Below are 12,231 nucleotides of genomic sequence, written 5' to 3' on the forward strand. Positions count from 1 at the left end.
GTGTGTGTGTGTGCGTGTGTGTGTGTGTGTGTGTGCGCGCTTTTGCATACGTTTCTACGTACGTGCACGTGCATCTCTGCATTTCTTGAGGGCTGTGTCTGTCCACCAAGGCGTTTTTTTCCTTAGGCCAGCATTGTGTTTTGAATAGTTTTCAATGGGAGCGCTGCGTATTTACAGTAGAAATGCCAGCAGCGCGACGAGACTATTCGTCTATCTATTCTGCACTGAGCCGTGCACATTTTTATCTGGTCGTAGAGAGTTGAAAACATTTTAAACTTTGGGTTTTATTCAGCTTGGCATCTCAGAGTACATTGCAGTGAGGGTACTGTGGGCTCACTGGGCTGACCTGGTTCTCTGGGCTTTGCATGTTGGTTGCTGGCTGCTCTCTCAGCCACACACAGAGTTCATTAGGAACGACAACAGAACCCGGGGGCAGAGGAAACGGTCCAAACAATGTCTGTGTGCACAGCTTGTTCCAAGTAGCGCTCCCCTCTCCAGCGGTGTCGTGTCGGGCCTCATTGTGTTCCACTTCCAACTGTCTCTGTGTGTTACGCTGTGAATCCTCCCCCAGCTGAAACTACAACTAGTCAGTCATTATAACAGTTCCCCAGCACCAGTCAAACTGTCTCTGTGCGTCACGCTGTGAATGCTCCAGAGATGAAGCTAGTCACTCATTATAAACAGTTCCCAGCACAGTCGAACTCATGACAGCATAGCCGGCAGCGCACACACCTGCTCTGACACCAAAATATTACACAGCCGAAGGGAATTTCAACTGTTGTAACAGAAGGCCCTTTAATATAGTTACGTTATCAGATTAGAACATAACAATACTCATGAATCTGTGTACTCATTTTGTATTATGTGATTTCATTTAAATTGTGGCCGCATATGTGCGTGTTTGTGTCTGCCTGTATTTGTGAGGGCCAAATGCTCCCACGAGTATAGTAGAATTTGAGAAATAGACATTTTGAGGAAAATATCTGGTCCTCAGAAGATAAATGGTTGTTTTATGGGTAAAAGAGAGTTAAGGTCACACACCGGCGATTATGCGAATATACGCAAAATTCGGACTCGGAATAATTAAAAGACGCTAAGGTCATGCACTTAAAATAGCTGACAAAGTATAGTAATATGTGTGTGTGTGTGTGTGTGTGTGTGTGTGTGTGTGTGTGTGTGTGTGTGTGTGTGTGTGTGTGTGTGTGTGTGTGTGTGTGTGTGTGTGTGTGTGTGTGTGTGTGTGTGTGTGTGTGTGTGTGTGTGTGTGTGTGCGCATATGAACCCAGGTTGCCAAAGACGTGTCTGTGCGTCTGCACAACGAGCTGGAGAACGTGGAAGACAAGCGCAGCAGAGCTGAAGACGAGAATGAGCAGCTCAGACAGAAGATCATCGAGGTGGAGATCTCCAAGCAGGCTCTGCACAACGAGATGGAAAGGGTCAAAGAGGTAAGGAGACTCATATGAGATTTATCCTCATTCTAGAATGACAAAAAAAAACATTATCACAGCGGCTTACACCCTGTTATCGTTGCTCACTTTTAATGCCGGTGATTAAGGAATGAACAGATATTATACGGCAGTGTTCGCTGTGGATAAGAGCTTAAAGCAGTGACTCTCAATCTTTCTCTTTTCTAGGATCCTCATTTTTATATGTACATTCGGCCACGGACGCCCATTCTTTTTATCTCTAGGACCCCAATCTACACTGTAAAGTCACATTTTAATTTAACCCTGAGATTGGACAAAAATGGTCCATTTAGACCCCTCCCGGTCCCCGGACTCGACATTATCCCTAAAGTATGAATGTATCGGTGCCCACTGGCTAACTGGTTACACTGGCGGCCATAAGTGCGAGCTGGCTTGCCAACTCAGCGTGCCGTCTGAGTTGGCAGGCCATGGTGGATGGAAGGGGTTACCACCTGTTTGGAAATGTAGTTAGCGGGCTAGCTATCTACATAATGTTATAATAATGACTGGCTGAAAGCTTCTGCACATCACTTCCACCCATGATCTGCATACGGTTGGCTTCGGAATAGCACTCACACTTCCTGGTTTGATCCAAGGAACTAAGAATCTAAGAAGGAAAGGACATCTACATCACTAGCAATTTCAGCTGGCAGATCTGTCACACTGGGAGGCAAACTGGAGCCAGAAGTTCCACGGAATGCATTGACGTCAATGAGAGCCAGATGGACTCGGTTCAGGAATATTACACATAATTTGTGAAATGCCGCCTTGTTTTTCGATGTACAGCACATTATATGATTTTATTTAGGCATCTAAAGAGGACTGAGTATGTTTCTGGGCTATGGGCTGTTATCGTGAGACCGGCCAATTCTTGTGATGACAGCTCACATAGCCCCACTAGAAGCCTTCTCTGTGCTCTTTAAATAACCCTAATAAAATAATATAGTGTGCACATTGAAATACCAAGACAGCAGGAAACAATGTCTGATTATGTCTTCTTTTATATTCCTGAACCGATTATCTGACCACAGGTTGCAATCATTCAAAAATATAGTTTGTCCATAAGCTGGTCCAGCTGGCTCTCATTGACTTCAATGCATTCCATCGGACGTCCGGTTCCAGTTTGCCTCCTATAGTAGGTGGGTCAGAGGTGCATGCCCGGTGTAGAACCGTTCTCTTTCTTTATAATAAGTTCCATGGTTTGATCCTGGCTCCAATGCATGTCACCGGCCCACTTTGTCCTCACTTAATACCTGTCTATCTATCCTGAATCACGCTGGATGAGAACAGCTACTGAAAGGGTCTAAGCGGAAGTACAGGAAGTTACGTTGATGCTGTACTGATACGTTGACATTCCCCGGGCATGAAAACCGTGTTGTGATTGCTGATTGGTCGAAAAAGACCGCTTCTGGGGGGAAGTACATACGACGGAAGTCCTACAGACAGGTTGTTACAAGCAGTGGTGTGTTCTAGTTTTTTTTTCTGAGAGATATTAATTCCCTGCACGACATGCGCGTGGTCGTGGAGATACGCTAGCACGTTTCCAATGGATGAAATGGTTAGTAAAGGGCTACGCTTGGCTACGAAAATGTTCTGCAGGTCACACTATGTATATAGCGTAACACGGTAGAACACACCACTTTTCTCCGTGTGAGATGAGAAAAGGCTGGGAGCGAGCTTAGTCATGAATAGACTCAATGTTTCATTGACGTCAGGCCCTGAGGGAATTTGATCTATCCCTGAAATATTTGCCTTCAAATGAACAAACATTTTATCTTAATGAATGGTGGCAGTTTTGCACACTTCAGAAGTCATGATTTATAATAGCTATCCAGTCAGAAATATGCTGGAGAGAACAAACAGATGGAGAGAATCTTAACCGAGATGGTGTCTGTCTGTCTGTATGCATGGTGCTGAATGAATGTGCGCAGACCATTGAAGCTTTTGTCTTCATCTAATTCAGTTTCTTGCTACAGCTCTTCAGTCATAAAATACAGCAGAAGATTAAAAAAAAGAAAGGATTTAGGCCCGGCGGCCACGGCTGTGGGGGATGTTCATTGATACTGTGAGTGGTGGCAGTGCAGTGCTGCAGTGAAAATGACACCGCTGGTGAATGTTAGAATGTGATTCTGGCGATTATTATGCTGGTAACGATTGACATTTTGGAGAGAAATCCACAGTCAGAGGCACGATGCAACATTCAGCCTGTGCGCTGGATAGAGTTGAAGGTCTGAAAGAAAGCGTCTGTAAAATTTATGCCATTTCAAATGGACTGCAGACCATTGGCCCGATCACTGAGGTCACCTCAGTGAATTGAATTCATCAGTCACAACTGCCCAGGAGCCCTGAGCATACAAAAATGATCCAACCTGTTGTTCATTCATCTGGATTTCTTTTAACCCTTACATAACCCGGCTTAAGCAAACTGAAAGAACATTTTCTTATTTACCGAAGAAGCCCTGTAGAGATATAAACCCCTTCACATAATACACAGATACAGACAGACAGACAGACAGACAGACAGACAGACAGACAGACAGACAGACAGACAGACAGACACACACACACACAGTTACACTGGCTGGCTGGCTGGCTGGCTGATTGATTCATTGATTCATTGATTCATTGCACTCTCTGATCTCTGGGAGGAAATTCAAGCGTTGCAGTAATCAAGCTGGTACAATAGGGTGCATATACTGCATAGAACAACAAAGCAAATACAAGTTTACAAGATAGAACAATCTCATTATCAATCCCAATCAGTCAGTGCACATAGTGTGCCTGTAAAAAGTATTTACACCGTCATCAAACAGTACTTGTGTACATGACTAGGAGGAGCTCACTGCTCATCATTCCAGCAAGGAAAGGCTGAATCAGGTGCTTCTCGGGCACAGGACCGTTTAATGAGGAACTTAAAAACAACTTCAAACAGCCTTTATTGTGCAAACAGAACTCCCAACTAACGTTTGGACAGCTACTGTGTCTTTATCAGCGACTAAATGGTCCATGTTTACACCCTAGAGTGAAAATACCACCTTGGATTTTACTGTAGAGCCGCATAACTATCCATTATCATCTTAGCGATTATTCTATTGATAATTGAGAAGTGAATTTTAAAATATGTATATTTAAAATACACATATATATATATATATATATATATATATATATATATATATATATATCAATGAATCGATTAACCACTTAATTTATATTTCAAAAATAGGGATCAATTGTTAACTATTATTATTGTTATATTGTTATTATTTTATTAAATGATCTATTCTCGATTTAGTTTTTTATAATTGATTAAATCGATCAGTTTGATGAACTGTTGCAGCCCTATGTTACTGTGTGGTGATGTAATGAACGTTACTACTCCACACTTTGTGTGGTTGCCTCGGCGACCCTTCCGTGATGCATTCTTGTTGTTAATGAGATGAGAGGAGGCAGCTATTCTGGGCACTGCTGCATGGGGCTGAGCTAGCTTAGCCTAATGGACACTGGCAACAGTGGCTAACGTGACGCGTCTCTGCCACCGGGGCAGGAAGTAGGCTAATGCCAAACCAGTCAGTCTGGAAGCATGACTTGGCAAGTGTGGGTAGTACCAGTGGTGGAAAGTGACTAAGTACAGTACATTTACTCAAGTACTGTTGAGTACAGTATGTCCATTTTTCAGTGCATTATTCCGGGAAAGCATCTGTGTTATTTTAGATCTTAGTGCTGTATATTAAAAAATAGCAGATCTACAAGCATTTTTTTTAAATCTTGAAAGTGTTGATTAATAATTTAGATTTGTTTTACAAATCTTCTCTTCTGGTGGCCCCTGGCACATAACATTGCCAGATGGGGGGTCCGCGGCCAAATATACATCAATTAGGGGGTCTTTAGCACAAAAAAGTTGTGAGAACTACCGATTTAGAATTTTGTAGAATGGGCCTCAGGTGTTAATGGGTTAAGTAAATAGTCAGAGTACTTCTTTCACTGGGTAGTCCCATATTGTGTGACAATCACCCTTTGTCTCTCCTCCTGTCTGTCCTCCATCTCCTCTGTGAAATCAGTCAGCCAGGGGAGACTATTGATCGGTCGATACTGGCCCTTCCCAGATAAGTTATATTTGTATCAGCATTAGTTTTTTCGTTGCGATAACATCAGTACAAAAGAGACGTCAGCACAAGAACTTTAAAGGTTATTTAAACCGTAACGGTCTGCAGCACTTCAAATGAATTACAGATTGGTTGTTTTTCTTCTCTTCTGTCTGTGCTTGATCACAACATATGCCATCTGTTTAAGCAGATTTTTCACCAGACAGAAAGGGAGAGTCAATGACTTGTGTGCCGATGCAGCAAATATGTTGTTGCTCTTGTGTCATTAGTGCGTGGAGCAGGGGTTTTCAACAGGGGGTCCGGGACCCCGAGGGGGTCCTCAGAGTTACTGCAGGGGGGGCCGTCAAATCTTTGTGTGATAGGATCTTTATTTTTAGCATCCCTATTCTGAGGGGAACATTAGCCGAAATTAGCCGATCTACAAGCCCGTGGGCACAACGCTGATACAATGAAGCTATCTATAAAATCTATGAAAACGTTTAATCTGCAACATAATTCTATCCAATATGTAGTGGGGGAGGGGGGGTCCCTGCGTCTCTCAGCTAAGGGGTCCTTGGCCTGAAAAACGTTTAACACCCCTGGTGTAGAGTTTGACTCTGTTAGCCTTTGTTGGCTGATTTGGCTGATTTGTCTCACAAGTCAAGCTCTAAAGCTATGTTCAAATGTTTATTTTTTGTGGTACGATGGTGTCGCTCACTGAAAATAGACAATCTTCAAGCTCTCAATACGGCGCATAGTGGCGCGTTGTGTGAGCTTGTAGATCTGCTGTTTTCGGCAAGTGACTTACAATAGAGTCTTACAATAGAGTATAAATTAAGCATTACTCACATCTATGTTGTTTCGTCGTTAGTTACCAAACAGCAACCAATGCAGACAGCTCGGCGATGTCTGAATAAGAATATACAGATCCGATCTGATCACTCAGTACTAAAGATTGTATTTAAGAAACAAATTGGATTTTTCCTGCAGTCTGGACAAAGCCTAAATGCTTTGCTCAATTATAGACTGATGACAATCTCCCAGCTTTCATTGCTAAAACTGGGTGGAAACTATTAAGAGAGTTTTAAAACACACTGCAGTTCAAATCCACCGCGGTGCATCCGGCTTTGTCGAGCGTCTATACAAACGCAATTGGCCCGTGTTTGGGGGAGGGACGTCCTCCGGGTTGGCGCTCCTCACTGACAGGTGAGTCAGTTGGACACAACACACGATTGTGTGTGGGGAGGAATCAATCGGCTTAACGACTAAATTGGAGAGAAAAATGGTTTAAAAAAGCACAAAAAAATTAACAAACTGCATTTAAGAAACCAATCCAAAGTCTTTGGAAGGGTCCTTCATAAGGGGGCAATGATACCATTGGTTTCCCAAGCAGTGGGTGTAGGATTGTTAGCGGTCATTCTAGTCGCTGCTCTAGTAACTACCTTGGATTCAGATTTCCCCAGACGTATCGGTAGGCAGAGAACTCTGATCGTTTATAGAGTATAGACTAGTATGGATGATGCATGTGTTGCACATATACAGTAGGTGTCCTGAATCTTTATGGCACTCAAACACAGTCACAGACATCGGGACCCTGAGTGTTATTGATCAGTCACACTAAGAGTTGACCTTCAGACAGAAGCGTGTTCTGCTGACCTGTCTGAAACCTGCTTCTTTTAGCATATCGTCTCTGTCGGGTGGAAACCTCATATGTCCAAAACTGTTAGTTCTGTCAGATAACTCACGAATAGATTGAACCAATATTACAGACCAAATATATGAACAATATATAGAATGAGAATACAAGAGTGGATGTAATATATTTTATTTTGGCGTTCAGGCTCTGCTACATTTTTCTCCCTGCTCAGCATAATTAAGACAACCATCATTAACCTTTAAGAGCAGGGAGATATATATACATAACAACCCCCCATGGGGAACAGAACCAATAGCAGAGCCCACTGGTGGTGCTGGGGTGGTGGTGGGAGTAAACGCTGCATGACAACACCTATGAAACACAAAGCAGACAGAACACAGATGAAGGTGAGCTTAAATAACCCGCCCGATTGGACAGCTGACTGCCACGTCAGAGTATGACGTACTGTATGAGTCTGCATGACGCTGTAAACAGCCAGATAGAATCTCTCTCGAGTGTATGCTGCCAGAACTAACTCGCAGGCTACGTATCATTTTTCAGGATTCAAATTCAAGAGTAGCAAAAGTAGCAGATCTGCTACTTTTGGTGCTTTTGTGTGACACTGTAGGATGATCAAGTAGGACGTTAATTTACGGGGGAAAAAAAATAATAATAATATTGAGATAGGAGTTTTCTGCCCGACGGCAACGATATAAGGTTTCCAAAGAAAAGTAGTGTACGACAGAGAGAGAGAGGGAGAGAGAATGAGAGACAGACTAGACAGAGACAGGAACTGCTCCAAAATGAATTCAGATTCTTCCGTGTTTTCCCCAGGAGGTTTGTCCCAGAAAACCACAGGCAGCCTTTAGTGCCAGCCAGGCAGCATCATGTGATGTTTCTCTACTCTTCCTCACCAGAAGTGCTCTTTGTTGTTGTACCAACCCCATACGTTTATATTTTTTTCACAGATAATTGATTTCCTTGTTGCACAGGGCATTTTACCAAAATAGACAATATTTAACTCCCTACAATTTGAAAAGGTGTCTGGGATGTTGCAGACGTTTATTAGATGTTTAATTCATTTGAAATCCATACGGCATGGGTGCAAATTTAAATATTGTCATTGTTTGAGATGAGAGATGATGGAGTGTCTAGGAGCTGGCTGAGACCCTTTTAATTTGGGATGAAGTGAAATGACTAAAGTTAGAAGTAGGGGTGTAACAGTTCCTTCTCGATTATTCGATTAATCTAAAAAGTAATCAATAGAATAATCACTAAGAAGATCATTGATAGTTGCAGCCCTAGTTAAAAGTGTGGTGTTTGCTTCATCAGAGGAGATAAACCTCCACAAGTTTGTTCCCATGGCTGTGGAAAGGACGTGCCTGCGTTACCGGTAAGAATGCTGTTCAACTGGCCCAGAACAACGTTCCCTTCTCTGTTTCGCTTCACTTAAGACTACTGATGTATTCACACAGCTGTTGTGTTGTGAAACCAGGGAATAATCTAACAGGCACATTTTACGATGACAACTCCTGATTTTGGTGACACCATGGCCTTTCCTCTAGCCGCTAGCGTTACCCTTCAGCCAAAAATGTCTGGTTGTGTGTAAATAAGAAGGAGCACAGCCTCTAGGGCCAGCAGCTATCAGGACTTTTGGACTACTTGTCTTGTTACAGAAATATTCCATTTACTAAGTTAAGCACAAACAAGATGCATAATACAAAACAGGGAATAACCTACTGTACTTTTAAACCACTTAAACCCAATATACTTGTTGACTGGTGTCCCCCAGGAGTCTATACAAGGCCCACTACTTTTTCCCCCCTCTATATTGCTATTTTCACTTAAGGTTTGCCCCAGAATAGGAACGGACAGGTTCATGTGGTTAACTGACAAACTTTCTTACGGCGGTGGTGAACAGCCAGGCATCCAGCCCAGATACTGTGAGGTGTATTGGGCCTTTAAAGCTGAGTAGGAGACCTGTGGTGTCTCTCATCTTGTCCTTGGGCTGTCTGAACCCGGCTATCAAGGCTCCACACAGTGTGACTCTGGCCCAGGGATTGGCATGGATTCGAGCCATGGATTAATCCAACTAGAAGGCCTGTTATGAAATGGCCCTGGCATGTTTCAACGCTCCCTGAAAATGGGAGGAAGAGAGAGAGAAGAGATCAGGCAGGGGGAATAAGAGGAAAGAGTGAGCTACAAAGTAGAGCCCTGACCCATATATTGATTTGGCAGAAATATTAGCCATTATTTGCCTTTTTTTACTGTATCAGCAGTAAATAAATATATATATATTTTTTTTTAACAAAAACGTCTGTGGTCTAGGACTGTCCAAAATCGGTATCGGCATCAGACCCAACAAAGTGGCATCGGTGGTGCTCTGAGAGGAGACACACATAAAGGAGAGAGGTGTGTGTGTGTCCCTGGGTTCTGAGAGGAGAGACACAGAGAAAGGAGAGAGGTGGGGAAACAGAGGAGAGAACACAGAGCTTGTAAAGAGGCTATAATCAGATGGCCTCAGGCTGTGATACGGTCACAGTTTTATTCAACAGTTCAGGCAGGCTGGTCGACAGGACCTTCTGTTGTTATTGGATCACGGGGCGGGGGCCACATTGCAGCCACGGCTGCTTCTCCGTGGGCGCCATTGATACAGAACGGCAGAATGGGAGCTGCTTGGTTGGTGGTGCAGGGATTCCATCGCACTGGTGTTTGAAGAAAAGCCGCCTTTACTGATGTGCGTAAATAAACAGTGCTAGTGAAGTGCCCCTGTGCTTGACGCAAGCATCATTGTGATCTTCATAAGATGGGTTTGCATTTTGTCGAGGCGAAGATGTTAGAACTGTCCGCTTTCTGTTTTGTCTTTGTGCCGTTTCTTCGGATGTCGTACAGTTCCACAGGGACTGCACACACACAAAATAAATCTCAGCATTTCATCATCATATATCTGAACATGGTTTTGCTGCACAAGCATGCATCAATGGGAATACCTAATGGGATAGTAAGCACGCCCCCCCCCCCACCCCAACAGAGAATAATGCTTAATTTAGGATGCATTGTGAGCTTGTAGATTGGCTATTTTCACTTGGCTCACTGTTTTACCTCGCACCTGAGTTTAAGCTTTTAATCTGGGTGTGCGAAAGTTTTTACTATTGCCTATTTTGGAGTAAAATTCTATATAAGAGGGAGGTTACCACCTGCTGGACAAGATCATTTGAGACTGATGTTTGAGTAAACAAGTTGTGATGGTGGAAGGTGGTCTCCTCTTATCTGTCTTTGGGAGACAGGAGTTCCCTCCTCTCTCTTCTCCTCTCCTCCCATCTCCTCTGCTTCTCTCCTTTCTTCTGCTGCAGTGTTCTGTTGGATAGCATATGAAGGAATCTCATTGACCTAGTTAATGTCTCGTCTCTGATCCACTCCACCAATGAAAGGGAGCCGATATGGAGGAGAGAGAGAGGAGTAGTGTGTGTAAGGGAGAATTTACTGCAGTGACACACATCCATATAAAGCTCACCAGCAGCCAGGGAGAGTGGATCTTTACAAGAACCAGCTTTCCGTGTGTGTGTGTGTGTGTGTGTGTGTGTGTGTGTGTGTGTGTGTGTGTGTGTGTGTGTGTGTGTGTGTGTGTGTGTGTGTGTGTGTGTGTGTGTGTGTGTGTGTGTGTGTGTGTGTGTGTGTGTGTGTGTGTGTGTGTGTCCGTGCTTGAACACAAACATGTATTTATATTGTGTTAATACATAATTTTTTTACGTTTGTAATTTGTATGTAAGTACTGTAAGAGATATCTCTATATCCCCCTCCCTAAGATATTTCCATAAACATTCAATGTGTATTCAGATGTATTTCCAGTTTGGAAAATTAGGAGACTTTTCTTTGGCTTGTAAAACATATTTAAAAACCTAGTGGCAAAAAAACTAAACAAAATAACCTTCATACTGTACAGTAGACCCAGATACATTCAATAGACACTTACTGTACACACTCCTAGGTGCTGTATATCCTCAGCAGCTCCATCACTCTTTCTCTCTCTCTCTCTCTCTCACACACATACACACACACACACACACACACACACACACACACACCCACACCCACACCCACACCCACACCCACCCACACACACACACACACACACACACACACACACACACACACACACACACACACACACAAACACACCGAGAGAGAAAGGTTGAAATATGTCTTGTTGGATTTCCCAGAGCTCTTGTTTATAGTACTATAAAAGATAAATCCTGGCTTTTGGGTGAAGGTGAAGACCTCAACCCTGCTGCCCAAATAGATTTATCTAGAGTGTGTAAGCTTTTAATCTGCTCCTCTAAGATTAATCCTATATGACAGGAGAGATGAATATTTCAGTCCCATTTGGGGGGAAAACCTCTGCAACCAGAACGTGAGATGTATTTTTTTTTTCTCGCCCTCCCCACACAGTGAAGCAAGCTGTCTCCATGAATATGCACCCGTCAGTTCAAATCTATAGGCTAGATATCGTCGCCGTCGGGCAGAAACCTCTTATCTCCATATTCTAACTTTTTATGTATTTTTCCTAAATAAAAATGAATACTTGATCATACTGCAAAGTCACACAAAAGCATCACAAGTTTGCAGAGCTTGTCGATCTGCTACTTTTGCTATTTTTGAATTTGAATCCTGAAAAGTAACAGTATTTCCACAGAGACGATATACACGTTGATTAAGTAGTGTGATAGACCTGCTTCCTCTCTCTCTCTCTGTCTCTCTGTCTCTCTGGTCTCTCTCTCTCTCTTTCTGTCTCTTTCTGTCTCTTTCTGTCTCTTTCTGTCTCTCTCTCTCTCTCTCTCTCTCTCTCTCTCTCTCTGTCAATCTCTCTCTCTCTCTCTCTCTCTCTCTCTCTCTCTCTCTCTCTCTCTCTCTCTCTCTCTCTCTCTCCTCTCTCTCTCTCTCTCTCTCTCTCTCTCTCTCTCTGTCTCTCTCTCTCTCTCTCTCTCTCTCTCTCTCCCTCTCTGTCGATCTCTCTCTCTCTCTGTCGATCTCTCTCTCTCTCTCT

At 43.3% G+C, this 12,231-nt stretch overlaps 1 protein-coding gene across 4 annotated transcripts in view; it reads left to right on the forward strand.

The window, feature by feature from the left end:
• Nucleotides 1–12,231, forward strand: part of mtcl1 (microtubule crosslinking factor 1) — an 82,555-nt gene that overhangs the window by 8,529 nt on the left and 61,795 nt on the right. For all 4 annotated transcript variants that reach the window (XM_080440913.1, XM_080440914.1, XM_080440915.1 and 1 more), the window contains exon 3: nucleotides 1,287–1,445. In XM_080440913.1, the coding sequence (XP_080297039.1) occupies nucleotides 1,287–1,445 (159 nt within the window). The remainder of the gene's footprint in view (nucleotides 1–1,286; nucleotides 1,446–12,231) is intronic.

This window comes from Gymnoscopelus braueri (assembly GCF_963280865.1).
Source record: "Gymnoscopelus braueri genome assembly, chromosome: 10".
NCBI lineage: Eukaryota > Metazoa > Chordata > Actinopteri > Myctophiformes > Myctophidae > Gymnoscopelus > Gymnoscopelus braueri.